The 22624-nt window shown below is 47.0% G+C and overlaps 1 protein-coding gene across 14 annotated transcripts in view; it reads right to left on the reverse strand.

Annotated features, from left to right (window-relative positions):
- The window catches only part of CNTFR (ciliary neurotrophic factor receptor), a 545676-nt gene that overhangs the window by 30735 nt on the left and 492317 nt on the right, over window positions 1–22624 (reverse strand). For all 14 annotated transcript variants that reach the window (XM_061613159.1, XM_061613148.1, XM_061613142.1 and 11 more), the window contains one exon: window positions 17037–17200. In XM_061613159.1, coding sequence (XP_061469143.1) covers window positions 17037–17200 — 164 coding nt within the window. The remainder of the gene's footprint in view (window positions 1–17036; window positions 17201–22624) is intronic.

A 22624-nucleotide genomic window follows, 5' to 3' on the forward strand; every position in this document is an offset into this window, starting at 1 on the left:
ACGGAGTTGGGAGTTGGGGGTACTGCTTGGCAGTGGCTCCGCTCCTACTTGGTGGGTCGCCACCAGAAGGTAGTGCTTGGGGAACATTGCTCGATGCCCTGGACTCTCCACTGTGGAGTCCCGCAGGGATCGGTACTGTCCCCCATGCTTTTCAACATCTACATGAAGCCGCTGGGTGCGGTCATCAGGAGTTTTGGGGTGCGTTGCCATCAGTACGCTGATGACACGCAGCTCTATTTCTCCTTTTCATCCTCTTCAGGTGAGGCTGTTAACGTGCTAAACCGCTGTCTGGCCGTGATAATGGACTGGATGGGAGCAAACAGACTGAAGCTCAATCCAGACAAGACCGAGACGCTGTTGGTGAGTGCCTTCTCTGCCCAGATGGAGGATGTTCATCCTGTTCTTGATGGGGTTACACTCCCCTTGAAGGAACAGGTGCGTAGCTTGGGGGTTCTTTTTGATCCTTCCTTGTCACTTGAGGCCCAGGTGGCCTCGGTGGCATGGAATGCTTTCTACCATCTTCGCCTGGTAGCCCAGCTACGTCCCTATCTGGACAGTGACGACCTCGCCTCAGTTGTTCATGCTCTGGTAACTTCTAGACTGGACTACTGCAATGCGCTCTACGTTGGGCTGCCCTTGAAGACTGTTCGGGAACTACAACTAGTCCAGAATGCAGCGGCCAGATTGCTGACGCGGACCAGAAGGTCCGCTCATATAACACCTGTTCTGGCCCGTCTGCACTGGCTTCCTGTTTGTTTCCGGGCTAGATTCAAAGTGCTGGTTTTGACCTATAAAGCCCTACACGGCATGGGACCGCAATACCTGGTGGACCGCCTCTCCCAATATGAACCTACCCGGACACTGCGCTCAACATCTAAGGCCCTCCTCCGAGTGCCATCCCATCGAGAAGCTCGGAGGGTGGTGACTAGAACCAGGGCCTTTTCTGTGGTGGCCCCCGAACTGTGGAACAGCCTCCCTGATGAGGTGCGCCAGGCGCCGACGCTACTATCTTTTCGGTGCCAGGTGAAAACCTTTTTATACTCCCAGGCATTTTAAAGTGTGTTTTAATAGCATTTTCATGATTATTTGTATTTTGGATGTTGTTTGGTTCTTTTATTGTTTGTTTGTTTTGTTTTCTTGATTTATTGTATTTATTGTATTTATACATTGCTTGTTTTTTTATCTTTTTGTATACCGCCCAGAGAGCCTTCGGGCTTAGGGCGGTATATAAATAAAATAAAATAAAATAAATAAATAAATAAATAAATAAAATAACAGCTCCTAAGCCCAACAGAAGCAGCTCTGACATCTGTCTGGTCCACCATCCAGTTCCTCGTGGTGCCTAGCAGGCTCTGGGAAGCCTGCAAGTAAGGCGTGATGAGGCCAATAGCCTTCTCCACTGGGGATCCCCAGCAATCGCTGTTCAGGAGCTTATCAGGGCTGCAGAGAGGTGCCCTGAGGAAAAACGTCATCTTGAGGCCTGTCTCCCGCACTCCCTGCCCCTGCAATGCTGTGAGCAGGTAACAAAGCCTATTGAAGTACATGAAATATTGGCATTTAATGATGAGAAATTCGTTAATAACCATGAATACCAGTTCACTAAATAAGGAAACTGTTGGACTAGTGGCTTTGCATTCATGGTTATTAATTAATCTACTTTATCTAACCTATTTTATTGGAATGCAAAAGGAGTATCTTACAATCTTAAGAAATGAAGAACCACCATAGTATCCACAAACATTTTTTTTTTTACAGTTACTATAATTATTATGCTCATCTGATGCCACTGAGCATCTTTATGGGAATGCACATTTGCAGAAATAGATTCTAGAGGCCTTTGGCATAAGTGTGGTTCAAAGCAATCCATGTTCAGCTTTTCTGCCACAGATGTCACAGTTCAGACTTTTTAAAATTTTAACAAAAAAACAAAAGCCACACCCACCCACCCACCGGGAAGCTTTTCACACATTACTCTACAGTCTGGATCCATTAGGTATGTTCCACAGAGAAACAAACCATGTCTTCGTCATCTGCATCAGGTGGTGAAACCAACACATGGGGGGGGGGAGACAGCCTTGGGGGCGCTGGGGGACTTTGCTTCCCCCTTTCCTACCACAATCCTGGAGGTAGCAAAAGGCTGTGCTGACTAGTAGTCCACATCTGTGATGGAATTGTTTTTAAGAGGTTTTAAAATATATATATTTTTTAAAAAAATGTTTTTATGATGCTTTGTAAGATGTTTTGTTTGTAATATGTTTTTATAGAGGTGTTCATTTGTTTGCCGCCCTGGGCTCCTTCTGGGAGGAAGGGCGAGATATAAACTTACATAACAACAGCTGTTTGTAGCTTAATCCTCCGTGAATTTGTTTAACCCCCTTTGGAAACTGTTTGGCGGAGGGATCCTCACCATAGGAAGCCGGTGTCCCACACTCCATCCAGGGCCTCTGGGAAGTGCTATTGTCAGCTGGGCTGGCAGGTGAGCATGGGCCTGAGTTTGGAGGATTGGGTCCTAGGTGACATGATTGAGCTGGGCAGGGCTTGCAATAGGTGCAAGTTTCTCTTTGCCCCATCCCACCATGTCCCTGGAAAAGCCCTTTCTGGGGATTCTCAGCAGTGTAAATTATGCTGGCATAATTGCTGCCTGCTGAGCCAAACTGAGGCATTTACACTGGCACAGGAATCTCAGTATCCGCCAAATCCAATCTCCCTCATCCCTGTGGATCTTGGGTTTGGATTGCGCTGTACGTTACTTCTAGCTGCCACCTCTTGTGGCAGTTAGTTCCACAGATTAAATAAGGATGCTGGGTTTAGCAACCAGTCTCAGCAATTTATCCTTGAGAGAAGGGGTTGAAGAGACTCCCTTTGCCTCCCTGCCTGCCTGTTCCAGAATATGCCCCTACCCCCACCTTCAGCTGCGGCATTTGCTTTGGACCCTTGCTCTTTAAGGCCAGCTCTCAAATGACTATAGCCACATTCCTCTTCTTTCATAGATCCATGCAAGGCTCCCTCCCTCTTTAAACTGTGCCTTAATTAGTGATGCTGCTTAGGAAATACCCATAAAGTAGGAATGAGGGAGACATTCTGCTCAGTTTGCATTTTAGTGCAAATCTACTTAATTAACACTTTTCGAATCAACACAGCTATGCTTTTAAATTCACACTTTCCCAGGTTTTGTCATGCAGTTCTCCAACCAAAAATGCATAGAGAAGTGGCTATATCAGAGGAAAGTGTGAATCAAAATTCATATATTGGTGGAAATAACATACAAAAATGCATTCTAATGCACAAAATTGCTTGCAAAAATGGTTATATTAGGGAAAACTGCATATAAACATGGGTACTTTGGGAGAAATGCATACTAAAATGTTCATGATTTGTCATGAAGACTTTTAAAAATGTTTTCCCTCCAAACTGATGTGGAAATGTGGAGAACTGAATGGAAAAATGAGCCACTGAACATCTCTCCTTACTATGAAGTAGAAGAGCAAACAGAACAACAGCTACCAGATTTTCAAAGCAGGAAAAAGATATACTGTATATATATACAGAGAGAAATCAGATCAAAAAGCAGACTGCCCTTGTTCAAAGCAGGTGAGTTGGAACATATTTTAGAGAAAGGAAAACATCTCTTCTGGGACTCTAGCAAACACTCTGTGCCTTCTTATGTACTCTTTTGCTGTAATGTAAAATAAAGTTTGTTTTGGTGTAAGCAGGTCCTTTAATCAGTCAACTGTTGCTTTCAGAGCCCTCCCCTGAAGTCTCAAGGTGTGTGTGTGTATGTGTGTGTGTGTGTGTGTGTGTGTGTGTGTGTGAGAGAGAGAGAGAGAGAGAGAGAGAGAGAGAGAGAGAGAGAGATGGGCAAGAATTCTGCTGAATTTGGCTTTAGCACCGGAGTTTTCAATGGTCTGCATATTCTCCATCTTTGAAGAGTGACCCTGTTTGCTCCGACCGTCTGTGGCTTTCCTTTGACACTGTTTACCCCCCCTTGAATATTCCCTCAAATATATTGTTCTTTTATTGATTTTACTCACAGTACAGCACAGCAGTACAGCTCCCTCTTTTTCTGCCACCCAGCACCACTAGAATAATCAAACTCCAAATGGGAGGAAGCAAGCTAACTCACACTCTAGACTTGCTGACGAGGATGTGGCGGCGGGCACTTAAAGCTACTTTCCTCTTTTCCTTTCCAAAAGAAAAACAGCCAGTCTCTGCTCGCTAATGTGAAAACTGACCAGCCTCAGTCACAGAGGAGAAGGAGGCAGCAGTGGTAAAACTGCTTTCCTTTATCAATATTTTCTGGGAAATTATCAATATTTCATTTCAAAATATGATTTTCTTACATTTATCTATATTTCATTTCAAAATATCAATATTGAGAAAGACAATACCAATATTAATGTCAATATTTTTGGAGATGGGATAAAATCAGACCAGTAAAAACAGTGTATAGTAGATAAAAAACAAACTCGAATCAATATTGCCTGAGTGCTTTCAGAGTGGCACCAGATAACAGATCTCGTACCTAGTGTGTGTTGGAGGAGGGTGTTGGATACCGCAGGGTGTGCACACTGCTCAGATATTTGAGGGAATGGAAGAGCTGAACTATGAATATCTAGCAACTTCCTAGCTTCTAGAGACAGAGCGAATTGCAGCGTCAGAGAACTGAGGAAACCTACAAGGGATGGGACACTGTTTCTAGAGCCACTTGTGACCTTTTGGGAGAAATTAGTTGGGGATGTGGTGGCCGAGATGAGAAACTGTGAGAAACAGTGGTTGCAAAAGGCGAGTGTTCATCTTTCCTGGGAAGAGCAAGAATGGTAGAATTAGAATACGGGGCTTTGGGGGGAAAAAGGAAAGAGCGATGTGACTAAAAGCAGAAACTGCGGGTAGAAAGTGTAAACGGAAATGAAAGCGCAGCAGAGTTGGCAGTTTTATAAAGAGGTAATATCTGATGCACAAACGGCAACCTCTGTTTTTATGCAAAGGAGAGCTGGAAAGACTTGGACAAATCCCTCGTGGCTGAGAAAAGGGCTTTTTAATGACCCGGAGATCTAAAGGGAAGACAAGTATGCAGGAAATGGAAAAAGCAAAGTGGCCCTGAGGAGGCGCCAAAGGAGGAAGGAATAATGTGGAAGCCTGAGGAAAGGTGGAGGCTCCGAAAGTCCTGTGGGGGTGGAGCTGCAGGAGGGGAAAAGGGTGTTCAGAGAAGCAGTGCAGGAAGGGAAAGTAGCCAGGCAGATCGCTGTGGTTCCTTCAACTGTGAATGAGGCTAGTCCTTATGAAGCCCACTGCCTTGCAAATGCAGGCTCATTCATGGATTTACCTGGGACTAAGCATGATCTCTCAGCCTCAGTTTCCTCAGCTGCAAAAGATGCCGTTGGGAGCATTAGCTTCCTTCCCTGGCTGCCCTGCAGGCAGCGTCCCAAGCACTTCCTCCCTCATGATGGCAGCAATCTGGTGATCCGTCAAAGGGCCAAAGAAATGCTAAAGATAGATACAGCACTCTTACAGACTCCATGCGCCTCTATGGACACAACTAATTTTGCTCTTCGTTATTCTGTGATTATTTATACTGGTGGCAGGAAACCTGCGCACTCTGCAATGTTCTTGGACTGCACGTCCATTATCATCATCATCATCGTCATCATCATCATCATCATCGTCATCATCATCCCTTACCACTGGCCAATCAGACTTGGAGTCGGAATTCAGCAACATCAGAGTATGGGGAGGTGAGGTTAACTACCCCCTGACTTATACAGTAGTGTTTTGCATCAGAATGCAATCAGCAGATTTTGCACGCAAGAGCTTCCCTCTTTCTTGTTCGTGTGGTCGGTATACTTCGGATGCCTCTTTATGCACTGAATTTTCTTTCTCTTTAGGCCTAAATAGTAGCACATTTAGCACAACAATGTTGCCACTGAGGGCCCTTGGCCCCCTCAGATATTCCATTCTCCCTGCTGATATTGACCCCATACTAAAACAGAAGCTGCGCCCCATCAGATCAAAGCCATGAGGTGCCTTTGGGAATCCCACAAGCAGGAAATCAAGGCAACAGCACACTGCCCCCCCACTTGCCCACAAGCAACTGGCATGCAGAGATAGACTACCTCAGAACCTGGAGGTTCCATTTAGCCAAGATGGCCAATAGCTGCTGTTAAAGCATCCTAAGGTTTCCACACATGGGCAGATGCTCCACACCTGACTGATGAACGGCCAGCCCCTAGACATACCCAGATCACCATCTGAAATGGTAAGATCCTGAGAGATACCGTCGGGGTACTTCCACTGCCATGTTGTTGTTGTTCTGTGCCTTCAAGTCGATTACGACGTATGGCAACCCTATGAATCAGCGACCTCCAAGAGCATCTGTCGTGAACCACCCTGTTCAGATCTTGTAAGTTCAGATCTGTGGCTTCCTTTATGGAATCAATCCATCTCTTGTTTGGCCTTCCTCTTTTTCTACTCCCTGTTGTTTTCCCCAGCATTATTGTCTTTTCTAGTGAATCATGTCTTCTCATTATGTGTCCAAAGTATGATAACCTCATTTTCATCATTTTAGCTTCTAGTGACAGTTCTGGTTTGATTTGTTCTAACACCCAATTACTTGTCTTTTTCGCAGTCCATGGTGTGCGCAAAACTCTCCTCCAACACCACATTTCAAATGAGTTGATTTTTCTCTTATCCGCCTTTTTCTCTGTCCAACTTTCACATCCATACATAGTGATCGGGAATACCATGGTCTGAATGATCCTGACTTTGGTGTTCAGTGATACATGTTTGCATTTGAGGACCTTTTCTAATTCTCTCATAGCTGCCCTCCCCAGTCCTAGCCTTCTTCTGATTTCTTGACTATTGTCCCCATTTTGGTTAATGACTGTGCCGAGGTATAAATAATCCTTCCACTGCCATGGAACTCATTTAACCAAAGCACAGAGCTCTTCCAGCCTGCCCTGTCCCAAAGGGATGCTGAGGGCATGCCTGGAAGGAAGCCCAGGGCTGAAGCGCGGGAGCTGAGGAAGGGGGCCAGCTGGGGGGCATCCCAGGATGAGACAGATGGGACAGGTGTGGGCTAAGTGTTGGGACCCAGGCTGTCGAGACCCAGGTTCAAATCCTCCCTCAGCCATGAATCTTACTGGGTGCCCTTGGGTTAGTTAGTACCTCTCTGCTTACACTACCTCACAGGGTTGCTGTGAAGATGAAATATGAATAGGAGAACCAATAGCAAAAACCGGCCATAAATGTAAGTAAGTAAGTAAATATGAGACAGAGTACTGTACGCCCTTCAAAGGCTGTTGGTGTTTGAAGCCCACATGGATTCTGTCTCAGGGTGGCCTCAACCCGTTTGCTGCTCCATCCCTCAAGTTCCCTCTCAGCCTGAACACTGGAAAGTGTGTGGATTTTTACAACGCCACCAGGCATTTCACAGCTGCAGTGGCTGCCCTGCGTTTTGCACTGGGAAGAGAAGGCGAAGCAAAATATTGAATTGAGACATGTGCAAAAAGGGAGGGGGGAAGCCCAACTTGCTCAGTTCATATTTTACTCACACTTGACAAAATGTGAAAAATTTTGACCAGATGATTGGTAACATTTAAACCAAACTCAGCTGCCTCCTCTCTGACCTCCGTCTCCAGATTGCTGTGTCTGGGGCCCTGTCATCATCCACTTCCCTACAGGCTGAGGAATTTCTCTCCTCTGACAATTGCCTTCCTTCTTTGCCTTGCTGAGCACCAATCCTGCTAAATTCCTTGCAAAAGAATCTGCTAGTCAGGCAGGAGAGGCTGCATTTTCTGAAGCAAAGAAAATGAAGGGGAAAAAAACTTTCCAGGGTTCCTCTACTTGAGTGTTCCCCAAGCTGATGCTCTCCAGATGCTTTGGACTACAACTCCCATCAGCCCCAGCCTGCATGGGTAAATGGAACCTCCAGGTTCAGAGGCAGTCTATCACTGAATACTAGTTGTTATGGGACAAATAGCTGCTCTGCTTAGATATTTGCCAGGGAGGAGGCACTGATGACAAAGGAAGGTAGGCTGGAAGGAATGGAAGGAAGGTGAAGATTTCAGAGACATACAGATATGAACTGGATGTTATCCAAAACTGGTATTCAGTGAAATTTCAAAACCTGAAATTTAAAATCTGAAAAACAAAAAACAGACTGGGAAATTTCTTTTAATGACAAAAATCTAGTTTTTCCAAAACTCCTTGACCCATCTGCAGTCATAACCGCAAAAGTTATAATACAAATACTCTTGGGGAGAGTGTGAATTTTTAATTTTGTTCCCTGAACAAGTTGGCAGTTCAGAGCATTTCTGAATGTTCTCGAGAAATGGTCTCCAGGCACCAAACTCGAGGATGAAACAGGCTTCTTGACACCAGCCCCCTGCCTGAGGACCACATTTGCAAGAAATATGCTGGCTCTGTGGAATGGAACTTGACTCCTGGACTGTGTTTCCTGGAAACTTAGGACTGAACTGGAAGAGGGTGACAGGCTTCCTGAGCGATTTTCTTACACACACAGCCACCTGCCTTGCCCTCACAGCTTGACTCATCTCAAAAAGGATATTACAGAGTTGGAAAAGGTTCAGAAGAGGGCAACCAGAATGATCAAGGGGATGGAGCGACTCCCTTACGAGGAAAGGTTGCAGCATTTGGGGCTTTTTAGTTTAGAGAAAAGGCGGGTCAGAGGAGACATGATAGAAGTGTATAAAATTATGCATGGCATTGAGAAAGTGGATAGAGAAAAGTTCTTCTCCCTCTCTCAGAATACTAGAACTCGTGGACATTCCAAGAAGCTGAATGTTGGAAGATTCAGGACAGACAAAAGGAAGTACTTCTTTACTCAGCGCATAGTTAAACTATGGAATTTGCTCCCACAAGATGCAGTAATGGCCACCAGCTTGGACGGCTTTAAAAGAAGATTAGACAAATTCATGGAGGACAGGGCTATCAATGGCTACTAGCCATGATGGCTGTGCTGTGCCACTCTAGTCAGAGGCAGCATGCTTCTGAAAACCAGTTGCCGGAAGCCTCAGGAGGGAGAGTGTTCTTGCACTCGGGTCCTGCTTGTGGGCTTCCCCCAGGCACCTGGTTGGCCACTGTGAGAACAGGATGCTGGACTAGATGGGCCACTGGCCTGATCCAGCAGGCTCTTCTTATGTTCTTATGACTGAATTATTCACTGTCAACCGTGTGTCCCATGAATGGCTGCCATGTTACTCTCAATTAGCTCTTGATTGTATCTTTCACTCTCCTTCCCTTAGTAGACAGTGACACTGAAGGGGCAGGAAGGTCTGCTCTGCTCATGAATGACAAGCAGCCCACTGCCACTTCAGGAGGGAACTGCTTCGATAGTCCCCAAGGACTGGAGAACTGCCACTCAGTTGCATGCTCAGAGGGACTCTCATCTCGATCATGCCTCGTGCGGCTAAGCTGTGCCTCCACATCATGTAGCACCTTGGAAGGGGGGGAGCTGGAGAGCCAGCGTGGTGCAGGGGTTAGGGTGGCGTGGTGGGGAAACCCAGGTTCAAATCCTCACTCTGACCTTGGGCCAGCAACTTTAACCTAACCTACCTCACAGGGCTGTTGTGAAAATAAAAGGGGAGGGAGAAGAACTGTGCACACCACCTTGAGCTCCTTGGAGGAAAAGCGGGCTCCAAATGAAAATACTCCTCCTCCTCCTCCTTTAATGGGATTGTTTTATTGCATTTTTAACCAATGATGTTTATGTTTTAATGTTTCTTTATTTATTTTATTTATTAAACTTGTATACCGCCCCATAGCCGAAGCTCTCTGGGCGGTTTACAATAACTAGGACTGTTTTATTGTTTATTTTAATTATGGATGCTTTTATTTTAATCTTTGAGTAACTAGTTTTTATACATTGTAAACTGCTTAGAAGCCTAGTTTGGCACTGAGTGGGAAATAAATAAAGAAATACTACAAATAATAACATTAACCTGCAGGAAATAAGCCTTTATACTTTCAAGAAAGCACGATGCCTTTCTCTTAAGGGGAAGAAGGCAAGACTTTACAAGCACAGAGCTTCACTTTGTACTATGGCACAATTTGATGGGGAGCCTTTAAGGAAGCACAGACAGAGCCCGGTGGCTGGTGTGGTGCCACAGAGATGTAAGAACATCAGGAGAGCCCTGAAGCTGGATCAGGCCCAAGGGGGTGTTGGCATTAGGCCGTACTGCCTAAGGATGTTTTCATCAGGTCTGGAAAGTTACAAGCATGTGTCTTGAGAAGCAGTCTTATCTGCCATGTCTGGCCTGAGAGAGCAGACTTGAAGGTCAGACAGGTTGTCATGGTAACGGGAGATAACAGCTGGGAAAGTTGTAACAGCCAGTTGTTGGTTCTTCTGTTCTCCTGATTTATGCCTCTGATCTGTGAGGCTGGCCTTCTGCACCATGCTTCTGAACTGAGAGGCTGTCTTAACTTTTGCTTTTGGAGAGAGATGTGCTGTAGAGCTAGGGGGGGGGGGAAACTGCTGAAAAGCCTTAATGTCTTAATAAAGACTCTTAACATGCTCTAATGCTCTGAAGAAGTTTCTTGCTCAACTTAACTCCAACGTAATGTATGCTGTTTCACGCAACAACACACACACGCCAACAGGGGTTATGGGCCCAGATCCACAGCGCATCACACGGGAGTAAGTTGCTGGTCTGAACGCCAGACGGAGTTCCAGAGAGGGCAGCTTGATTGATTGAACCAGACGGAGGTGAGCAACATGGCTGTAAACCCGTCTGGGGGAGGCTTGCCGATGGAACGACTTAATGAGAAGAATTATGGCAGCTGGAACCCGAGAATGCGGGGTTTGCTGATAAAAGAGGATTTATGGGAAGTGATTAAAGAAAAACCCCCGGCGGTACCGACCGTGGCCTGGAAGCGTCGAGACCAGAGGGCGCAGGCGTTTATAATCTTGGCTCTATCGGATTCTCAACTGATGTGTGTGAGAGATGAGCCGTCGGCTAAACAGATGTGGGACGCGTTGCAGGATTTGTCCCAGGAATGGCAGCGGAGGCAGAAGGCGAAAAGAGCCGAGCTGATGGAAGCTGTCAGAAGCAAAGAGGTGAAAAATGCCGTGCCGAAGGATAATAAACTGGAGCAGGCTGTCAAAAGCAGACAGGAAAACAAGCGGGAGCAGCAGCGGCTGAAGTCTTGTTTTGCCTGTGGGGCTCGTGGGCATCTCCGTAAAGATTGTCCAGTCAAGCGAAACTCCAGGGACGGAGGCTTGAAGCAAGGCAGTGTGAACTTTGTTTGTAAACAGAAGTCTCAAGATTTACGTCCTGTTAATTGGATTCTTGACAGTGGAGCAAGCCATATATTAATTAAAGACAGACGTTTGTTTTACGTTTCAGAAGAAGTGAAAGACTTTGTTTTACTTGCTGATGGATCGCGTAAGAACGTGGAAGCTCGTGGTCTGGTAAAGTTTGACAAGCTTGGGATACTGTCAGATTGTTTATTTGTTCCTGAATTGGCTCATAATATTTTGTCAGTGAGCAAACTGGTGAGTTGTAATTATTCAATTTTGTTTCACAAAGACCAATGTTTTATAATGAGGGGAGATCAAGTGTGTTTGCAGGGAAGCCTTAATGATTCACAGTTTGTAATAAAGAGCAGTCAAGCAGGGTGTGCTGTGTTAAACGCTGAGGCACAGGCACATCAGGGCTGCGTTCATGAATGGCATCAAAGGCTGGGGCATGCAAACCTTGACACGATTAAGAAAACCCCTTTGCACAGTGAAAACATGCGTTTAAGAGACTGTGGACAGATAATGGATTGTGATTCTTGTAATCAAGCTAAAATGACTATTGCACCAATAAACCGGGAGGCTGAGAGAACCACAACAGCTCCCTACCAGCTAGTTCATGTTGATTTATCAGGGCCAATAAATGCTTCACGAGGAGGTGCGAAATTCTTCATGGTACTGGTAGATGATTTTTCAAGATTTTGTCTTGTTTTTCTGTTAAAGCATAAAAGTGAAGCTGAGCAGAAGCTGAAACTGTTCATTAAGAGAATCGAAACTCAACATGGCATCATGGTGGGGGCTATACACTTAGGCCAGGGAGAAGAATTCATGGGTAAAGCATTGCATGAAGTGCTGGCAAGTAAGAAAATAGCACTTAAACCTTCCACCGGGGTTGCAGAGAACAAAAACAGGGTGCTGCAGGAAGCAATGAGAGCCATGCTGTTGAATTGCAGTTTAGGAAATTATTTCTGGGCAGAAGCAATTCTTTATGCGAATTATATTCACAACAGGGTGTTACACAGTGCAATTGGAACGTCTCCTTATGAGAAACTTACTGGCAGAAAGTCTAAGATAGAACACATTCAAAAATTCGGGGCAAGGTGCTGGATCCACATTCCACAGGGAAAAAGGAGGGGCAAGCTTGCACCGAGGGCACAGCAAGGTTTTGTTTTGGGATTTCAGAATGCGTATTTCAGAGTTTGGTGTCCAGAAACACAGCAGTTAATTCTGAGCAGAAGCATTAAAGTCTCAGAGAAGCCTTGGGATCAAAGGCAGACAGTTATTCTTACAGAAACAGATGACACACAAACACGAACACAATCACAGACATTTAAGCCAGATTTTGACATTAAAGTGGAAGGTACACAAATACCTCTCAGAGATGCTTTGAATGAGCTCATTTGTGCAAAACGCAGATCAAAGAAACGAAAAGCTGAGGAAATGGAAGATCCTGGGCACGCGGTGCCAAGCACAAGCACAAATGGGGGGGCAGAGAGAGCCGAAGCTCTGGTTCCTTTAGGACGCTCTACAAGAGCAAATTTAGGCAAACCGCCTGACAGATTTACCGTGGGATTAATAACAAGTCCTGGCATGAATAAAGTTGTAGACATGGATCCTGAGACACTTTATTTGACATGTATTCAACCAAAGTTTGAGTGAATAAAGTTTTGAACTGTACTGAGATGTAATTTTGAACTGTACTGAACTGAACTGAAATGTATGATGCAATGTACTGAAATGTATTGCAAGAGGTATTGTAGAAATGTATTACTGTATGACTATGTATTGTAGAAATGTGTTATTGTTGTAATAGATTTACAGACATGATGAAAAGGGGGGAGCTGTTGGCATTAGGCCGTACTGCCTAAGGATGTTTTCATCAGGTCTGGAAAGTTACAAGCATGTGTCTTGAGAAGCAGTCTTATCTGCCATGTCTGGCCTGAGAGAGCAGACTTGAAGGTCAGACAGGTTGTCATGGTAACGGGAGATAACAGCTGGGAAAGTTGTAACAGCCAGTTGTTGGTTCTTCTGTTCTTCTGATTTATGCCTCTGATCTGTGAGGCTGGCCTTCTGCACCATGCCTCTGAACTGAGAGGCTGTCTTAACTTTTGCTTTTGGAGAGAGATGTGCTGTAGAGCTAGGGGGGGGGAAACTGCTGAAAAGCCTTAATGTCTTAATAAAGACTCTTAACATGCTCTAATGCTCTGAAGAAGTTTCTTGCTCAACTTAACTCCAACGTAATGTATGCTGTTTCACGCAACAACGCACACACGCCAACAGGGGGCCCATCTACTCCAGCATCCTGTTCTCAAGAGTGGCCAAGCAGGTGTCCCAATGGGGAGCCCACAAGCAGGGCCTGAGTGCAACAGTTGCGCTCTACTCGCTTGTGATTCCCAGCACTGGTCACTGTGAGAATAGAATTATGGACTAGATGGGCCACTGGCCTCATATTTTGTGGTAGCCTTTTCCACTATGAATTTGTTTAATCCCCCTTGAAAGCTGCTCAGGTTGGTGACCAACACTACATCCTAGGGCAGCAAATCCCAATGTCTCTTTTGAGGTGAGGTGACAGGAAGGCCATTTGGTCTAAGCCTTCCTCCCCTACAGCCCAGGCAGGGGCGTCCATACACAAGTCCGCTTGCCTCCCACCCAGATTCGCCCTTGCAACCCAGGCTGTGATTTGCAGCAAGCAGAGAGCAGTTGGTTCCCGCAGATTGCACAGTCCCAGATTACTCCAGGACGTGTGCCAAGCTACAAGGGAAGGCGAAGCATTGTGAGAAAAAGGGCACTACAGTCCGGACCTTGAGGGAAGCCCCTCCATGACTGCAATTCTGTTGGACTGCATTGAGGGCCAATAAACTGAGTTTGTACCCAGGGAAGATGTCCAGAAGACAGCCAGTTGCCTGTATTGGGTGAGGTTGCACTCCCTCTGAAGGAGCAGGTATGTAGCTTTGGGGAACTCCTGGATGCATCTTTGTCATTGGAGACACAAGTGACCTCTGTGGTTTTACCAGCTTTGTCTTGCCATATGGCCGTATCTGGATTGGGATCACTTGGTCACTGTAGCCCATGCACTGGTAACCTTCTGACTGGATTACTATAATGTGCTCTCTGCCCTCGGGCCTGGTCTGGAAGCTCCAGCTAGTGCAGAATGCAACTGCTCCAGCAGTGCCGAACCTTTGGCACTCCAGATGTTGCTGAACTACAATTCCCATCATCCCCAGCAAGCATGGCCCATGGGCAGGGGTGATGGGAATTGCAACATCTAGTGTGCCTTGATGGGGGCAGCACGTGACACCTTTGCTAAAACATGTGCACTGGCTGCCCATTTCCTACGGGGGCAGGTTCAAGGCTCTGGTGTTGATAATCAAAGCCCTGAACAAGACCTGGGTCCATCCAGGATACCTTAACCATCACCTAAGACCACCGATCACTGAGACCATCTGGAGGAGGGCAGTGTCACAGACTGACCTCAGCCAGAAGTCAGGCATTTAGCATTGTGGATTCCACGTGGTGGAACATTCTTCCAGCAGAGATTCAGCAGGCATCCTTGCTTTTGACTTTCAGGCATCTCTTGAAGTTTTTTTTTATGCCAACAGGCTGATGCAGCTGTTCACACACTTTTGATTTGCCAATCATTTTAATGACTGTTTTGTACTGTTTAGAGATGTTTTATTGCCCTGATATTGCAGTATAGAAATGGCACTACATAAACACTTTTATAACTAAATAATTTTTTGTGGCTGAATTGGACCCTAGACCCAGGCATGGATGGACTTCCAAGGGAAACACCACCCGACACCCTCTTCTTCAGGCCATCTCGCTCACATTTTGCTGCAGTGAATCTCAGGCGGAGGCCTCTCCTGGCCCTACCCGGAGATGCTGTGGGGGACGGAACCAGGGACCTTCTGCATACACACAGGTGCTCTATTGCTGAGTTCCAGTGATGTATGAGGAACGTCCCCATTCACTTCTATGGAGGAGCCCACTCTGGAGACACATTCCTTTGTGTGAATGGAATGGCACCTTCTATTGAATTTAGTGGGGACCGCTGCAGGCACATACCAGAGCGTTTACACCTCTGGAGCAGGGTACCTCTCTCGAATTGTGACAGCCCTGTAAGCCTCAGGCGTGTGTGTATGTGGAGGGAGAAGTGACAGCAATGGGATACTTGTGAATACTCCCTTGGATCTTGCCAGGTCACTCTTAAAGTCATCTGCCAGCCTCCTAATGCCCTCTGCTAGTGATTTGTTCCCTTAAGAACTGCCAAGAGCCTTCATTTTCTATGTGCACACCCCACCAGACAAAGCAATAATCAAGCAGAAATATGATAACAGCAAGGCAATTTCCATGTCCCTGACAGGACAAAGTGTTATGACAGAAGTTACCTTATCTCACACCAGAGAGCGCATAAATGCTGTGACATTTATACTTTAAATACCGTTTACATCTTGCTGGGCAAGTTTTATGTTGAATATATGTATGGAAAATAGCCTCAGTTTTAGACTGCAGAGGACAAGCGCCAGGAGAGTGTATTTGAAGGCAAAATGAGAGTTCAGAGGGAGATGGGAGGGGGCATGTCTTTGTGCTCCATTGTTTTGTGTTCTGTAATAAAGATGGCAGTCAGAGAAGCCCGTCCGCACAGGCTGTTTCACAGGTGTCAATGTCGCTCCAAGTAGACAGTCTTACGCTCTTAATGTAAAGTGATTTGAATCCAGTTAAAAACTCTCTGCACCCTCCCTTTCCCATCATGGAGGACGCCTGAGAGCTGGTGTTTGGTCAGGCCACTGTGGCTTCCCCGAGAGCCCTCATGAGACAGAAATGCATTCTGGTTAACCTGCTTGAAGTCTGGAGCACAAAACTTCCGATTCATTAACGGGGCCATTTCCTATCCACTCCCGAGACAGCTTTCTGCAGTTACCGCAAGAGAAGCTGGTCTCATTCGTGCTTCTTTGCATGTGTAGAGGGACCACTTGGGTCCTGAGCGTGGAGAACCACACGTGGCGAGGAGCACAAAAGAACATCAAGAGCAGCCCTGCTGGGTCCACCTGGCCCAGGATACAGCTTCCCACAGTGGTCAGTAAGATGCCTCTGGGAAGCCCACGGGCAGGGCAGAAAGGCAAGAGGCCTTCCGCTGATGCTTGTCTCCAGCATTTGCAACTTGGACCTCCAAGGATGGGGGCTGCAACATAAAGCTATCTTGCAGCAGGCACTGGATCGCATGGTATGACCTTCAGCCATGTTTTGCTCTTGTCCCTGATAATTTGTTATTTACTCCATTTAGTAGGTGCTTGACACATCGGGAGTCTCAAAGTGACTTACAAAATTTTAGGTGCATAAAGCATAGCATGAAATAAGGACAATAATGATAAAATACATTACAGTAAAAATAATACAGTAAGACATGATAAATCTGCAGCAAAAATCAGTGAATGGCAAAATGATCCTAATCCATAAAATGCTTGGCAAAAGTGCTAAGTTTTCACCTGGGGCAGAAAGGACAAAGCAGACCTCTCTGGGAAGAGAATTTCACAAGTGGGGAGACCCTTGCTGCAACCCTCCAACACTCCCTCGGGATACGAAGGACGGCTCGATGCAAGTACGATGTAAGTGCGCTTGCTCTTAATTTGGCAACTTGAAAAGTAGGCCAAGAATGTCAACGCTCACTAGCCACAGTGCTCGGGGAGGCCGGCCACCTTGACTGGGACCGAAGCCGCCAATTAGGACGCCAGCTTCCCTGCCCCTCCCCCCCGCCAGCCAAACAAGAGGCGATGCGGCCACTCACGTGTTGCCATTGGTCAATGATGAGTGGCCGGTACCTCAGGAAGAACTTCAGGGGGAAGGACTCTGGATCGGGCCACGAGGAAGGATACTGCCACGTCACCAGCAGCCTCCGGGCATTGTTGGGGATTGGCTTAGCGACGACGTTCTCCGGAGGGTCCGGCTTTACTGTTCAAAGAAACAAGACACGGGAGAAGGAGGGAGAAAACTTGGTGAGAGAAGGATTTCTTGCAAACACGGCAAACATGGCCTCTTCAGAATGGGGTGGGTTAGGTTTCATTATTATTGTTTGAGATTTTAATGCTCTAATGTAATTTGTATGTTTTTATGTTGTACGTTGCCCAGAGTGGCTGGATAACCAGCCAGATGGGCAACTAATACATTAAATAAATAAATAAATAGATGACAATCTCCTCAGCGGCTACAAAACCGTAATTCTAGAAATGCCGAGTCCCGGGAGTCTAGGAAGCTAATGCAGCAGTGTTAATCTAGGGCATAGGCTGAGGTTTTCCACCTGAGGGCCACATTCCCTTCTGAGCAACCTTCTGAGGGCCATATGCCAGAGGTGGGTGGGGCCAGAGGCAGACGAGGGTGGAGAAATGAATATACACACCACCTTTGTAGAGTTGGCTGTTTTCTACACATGCTCACAGTCCCCATTCTATCTTCCATCCAGGGAAGCGAAAGGCACAATCAGAGCTTATGGTCACGCCCCAGGCAGGCAAAAACACTTGGGAAGGGTGCCAAGCAGGCCCAGCAGATAATCTTCTGAGGGCCAGGTACAGCTGCATGGAGGGCCACATCCAGTCCCAGGACCCGAGGTTCCCCACTCCCCCAATCAGCGGCACAGCAGAGGCCCTGGGGCCAACCTTCCCTCCCAAGCACCCTTGCCATGTCATTGTGGGAGGGAACGGCAAGGGGGGCCCTGGTGGGTGGTGGGGGTCCTGCTGCTGCAGGGAGCCCTGGCACAGGGCTGAGCTCCTTTGGAGGGGGAGACTGTGCCCCATTCATAATGGGGGGTTGGGAATTTCAGACTGGGGGGAATCTCTTTCCCCAACCTTCAGTTCTGAAATTCACCACCATCTCTATGGTAGGAGTTGGGATTGTCACCACAACACACGGCTGGTGGGCTAAAATTATTACTTTTGTTATGTGCCTTCAAGTTTATTATTATTAATTATGATTACACAGGTCGCAGCAGTTTAAAATTCAACATCAAAACCAGTTTAAAAGAAATTATAATCACAAAAATAGGGTGGGTCCTAAAAATACACAGTGCTTCTTCAGCATTCACTCAAAACCATAGAGTGAAGGTGCCAGACGGTCCTCTGTGGGGAGGAAGTCCCACAACTTATGGGTTGCCCCAGAGAATGCTCTTTTCTGGGCCACAATCCTTGGAGCTTCTGAGGGAGGCAGAATATACCAACAAGGCCGCCTCTGCTAATCTTTACACCCAGGAGGGTTGGCAGAGAAGAAGTTTAAGTATTTGGGACCTAAAGCGTTCAGGGCTTTAAATACTAACGTGAGCACCTTGAATTGGTCCCAGAAACAAACTGGCAAGCAAAGCAACTGTCTTAAAGCAGGGATTATATGAGTTCTAAACAGCTGGCATAGCCCAGTGGGGAGGAGAGCCTGGCTGGGAGTCCAGAGTCTGTGAGTTCAAATCCCCGCTCATGTCTTCTGGGTGTCAAGGGCCAGCTAAAGATCACCCCCACAGCAAGTGGCTCAGGGGTGACGTGGCCTGCCACCTGTGCAGCCGTGGGCAAGCTGCATAGTCCCAAGGAGCCCAGTTGCCCCCAGCTGGCGGTTGCGGACAAGGAAGGGGCTGGCTTGTGCAGCTGTGGCAAGCTGAGCAGGCCCTAGCCAGCAGGGGAGGACTAGCCTCAGAGGGAGGCAATGGGAACCCCCCTCTGAATACTGCTTACCATGAACACCCTATTTATAGGGTCGCCATAAGTCGGGATCGACTTGAAGGCAGTCCATTTCTATTATATGAGTTTTAAAACGAACCTCAGCCAGTAATCTGACCGCTGCATTTTGGACCAGTTGAAGTTTCTGAGTTATCTCCAAGGGCAGCCCAACGTAGAGTGCATTGCAATGATCCAATCTGGAAGTTACCAGAGCACGGAGTATTGTGGCCAAGTCATCTCTGTCCAAAAGGGGCTTCAGCTGGTGAACCAGCTGCAGCAGGGAAAAGGCACTCCTGGCCACTGAGCCCCCTTCCCCTCCAAGCCTCCAGTGACTGTGTTGGATCCAGGAGTACCCCCAAATTTAGCATTGGGGATCACAGGCGGTGCAGGCCTGCAGTACAGAGGACCTCCCATTTGCACCTGGACAGCAGGAGCGTTGTACAGCTGAGGGAGGAAGATCAAAGCCAGAGAGAGAGAGAGAGCTTCGGCTATGGGGCGGTATACAAATGTAATAAATTATAAATAATATATCTGGAGAGAGGAAGTTCGACAGGGAGTGCCCACCAAACCCCAAACTGGAACAAGAGGATAGGTGCTGATAGATACTGGTCATCCTATCAGGATAGATACTGACCATGTGTCTTGCAAGCTGGTGGTAGCTAGGAGATTTGCCTTTTAAAAATAAAAACCAGTGTTACTTCTATAAATGCATTACAATCAGCACTGAGCAGGGGCTTGGGCTTGATGGCCTTATAGGCCCCTTCCAACTCTATTACTCCATGATTCCATGAATCGCCCTTGGCTTACTCTGATGCTGATGCTGACGTCTGATTTTCCCAGCATCCACTGTGGCAGAGTGTCACAGAGCAATTCATGTAGAACCAACACACGTGGGATCTCCTTTGTCCTTGCTGAAACACACAGTGCCCTGAATGGAGAATCACTAACTACACTGAAGCCTGAATTCAATGGGCAGCGCTGCTGCAAGGAAGGACAACTCAGAATTAATGGAGTTCCTGAGGCACCAAAGTGAAGGCCAATGCCGGGGAAAGGTTGCTCCTTGATGGTCAAGCGGGTAACCCTTCCAGCATTCTCATGACGCACCGCTATCAGTTCCTGTACCCACCGGGGAGGGCAACGGCACTCTCAACTCTGGAAACCGCTAACTTAATGAGCGGCATGTGACGAAAATGGAAGGAAGAACGTCTAAGGAAACAGGACTACAAGCATTTCTGTAGCACTAAGGTTCACAGATTTCTCTCAGCAATCCTCACAGCAATCCTGTGGGCTGGAGAGCCAGTGTGGTGCAGTGGGTAGAGGGCTGGCCTAGGACCTGGGAGAGCAGGGTTCGAATTCCCACTCAGTCACAAAGCTCAGTGGGTGTCCCTGGGCCAGACACCATGGTGAGGATGAAACAGGAATGGGAAACACCACCAGTGCCACCTTGACCTTCTTGGATAGAAGCGCAGATAGAAATGTAGTAAATATCTACATCAGAATAACCCTTGGATTCCTCCAGACTGGTGGCTTTCCCCCTCATCGATGCCTTAATAGTGAATTAGTGGTGGATTTATACTGGACTGTCCACACTACACCCCGTTGGAGTATTTGTTGTGCTTCTCTAACAGTCTTGTCTTATTTACTCCACATACTTATCATTCCGAATGCTGCCGCCCATTCCACTGCTTGTGTTCCCGCCATCCTCAGCCCCTTTTCCCCAGGAGTGAGTTGCACTTTCCCGCTTCTTTCTCCATGAAGTCAGTTCACCATGCTTGCAACATTGTGACCAGAATCTCACTATGTTGCCGTGAAATCACCCATACCAAGCTTTTTGCATTCATTTTCCTCAGCAGTATCAGTCACATCCATACCATTCATTTAAAGTGCATTATTTTCCCCAAAGAATCCTGAGAACTATAGTTTACCCATCACAGAGGTACAGTTCCTAGGATTCTTTAGGGAATCCACGTGCTTTAAATTTAAGATGCGGATGTGACCCTTATCTGCAGCCATGGGTCATTTCCTAGGGGACCCCCCCCCCCGGCTGAATACGCATACAGGAAGCATCATGTATGAAGTCTATGGCAGCAGCGCCACACAGAAAACTTCCTGGAGCGGTCACAAATAAGCAGATGTAATCACGCACATCACCAAAGCACCCTTGCACTGTTGTGCAACAAATGCAGGGGGTAGGGGTGGGAGTGGGGCATCAGAACATTTATCCTATGAAAAGTTACAGGATTTCAGCAGGAAATTCTGGGACATGCACTGATTGCTTATGAAGCAGTATGACTGCCCTAAAACATTTGCAAACCCAAATAGTATTGCATTTGGAAGCAGGTATAACCACCCTGATGCACAAATAGTCAGGAATGCACAATAAAAGGGGCACTTGGAGTGGGTCCCTGTGAGGCAAGGCAGCCAGCGTCACTCTCCTCATGTTGGAGGTGAGGGAGGCCAAGAGACCAGTGCCTTGCAAAAGCTTGCTAAAGTGACTTTGTGGCCAAGGTGGGACTTGAGCTGGGGACTGTAGCTGTTATGGGCAGTGCAAACATTTGGCTCCTACATCACTGGGCAGGGAACCCCTCCAGGTTTTAGTCCAAGCTTTCAAAGAGCTGTCCTGAAAGCACCTCGGAAAGCTCCCTGAAGGTTCAGACTAAAACCCAGAGGAGTTCTTTAAGAAGGATTTAACACTTTAAGAGCCAGTGTGGCATAGTGGTTAGAGTGTTGGACTACGACCTGGGAGACCAGGGTTCGAATCCCCACACAGCCATGAAGCTCCCTGGGTGACCTTGGGCCAGTCACTGCCTCTCAGCCTCAGAGGGAGGCAATGGGAAACCCCCTCTGAATACCGCTGACCATGAAAACCGCATTCATGGGGTCGCCATAAGTTGGGATTGACTTGAAGGCAGTCCATATTATTATTTATTAACACTTCAAGAAGGATGCAGACAAACTGGAACAGGTTCAGAGGAGGGCAATGAGGATGATCAGGGGACTGGAAACAAAGCCCTACGAGGAGAGACTGAAAGAACTGGGCACGTTTAGCCTGGAGAAGAGAAGACTGAGGGGAGATATGATAGCACTCTTCAAGTACATGAAAGGTTGTCACATAGAGGAGGGCCGGGATCTCTTCTCCATCGTCCCAGAGTGCAGGACACGGAATAATGGGCTCAAGTTGCAGGAAGCCAAATTTCGACTGGACATCAGGAAAAACTTCCTAACTGTTAGAGCCATACAACAATGGAACCAATGACCTAGAGAGGTAGTGGGCTCTCTGACACTGGAGGCATTCAAGAGGCAGCTGGACAGTCGTCTGTTGGGGATGCTTTAATTTGGATTCCAGCACTGAGCAGGGGGTTGGACTCAATGGCCTTGTAGGCCCCTCCCAACTGTACTATTCTGTGATTCTAACTCTTTGGGACGATCGAGAAGAGATCCCGCCCCTCCTTTGAGTGGCAACCTTTCATGTACTTGAAGAGTGCTATCATATCTCCCCTCAGTCTTCTCTTCTCCAGGCTCTTCTTAATCAGTTCTTAAAGTGAAGTGTTAATTAATCGATTGCATCAATTAATTTTGTACAGTTTTGAAGGGGTGAAAATCTCTTAAGTTGCAGATCACACATACACTGCAGCAAGTGCCATCCCAGAGAAGCCAATCCCTGAGAGTGACTAAGAATTAC

The sequence above is a fragment of the Rhineura floridana genome, chromosome 1 (genome assembly GCF_030035675.1).
Source record: "Rhineura floridana isolate rRhiFlo1 chromosome 1, rRhiFlo1.hap2, whole genome shotgun sequence".
NCBI lineage: Eukaryota > Metazoa > Chordata > Lepidosauria > Squamata > Rhineuridae > Rhineura > Rhineura floridana.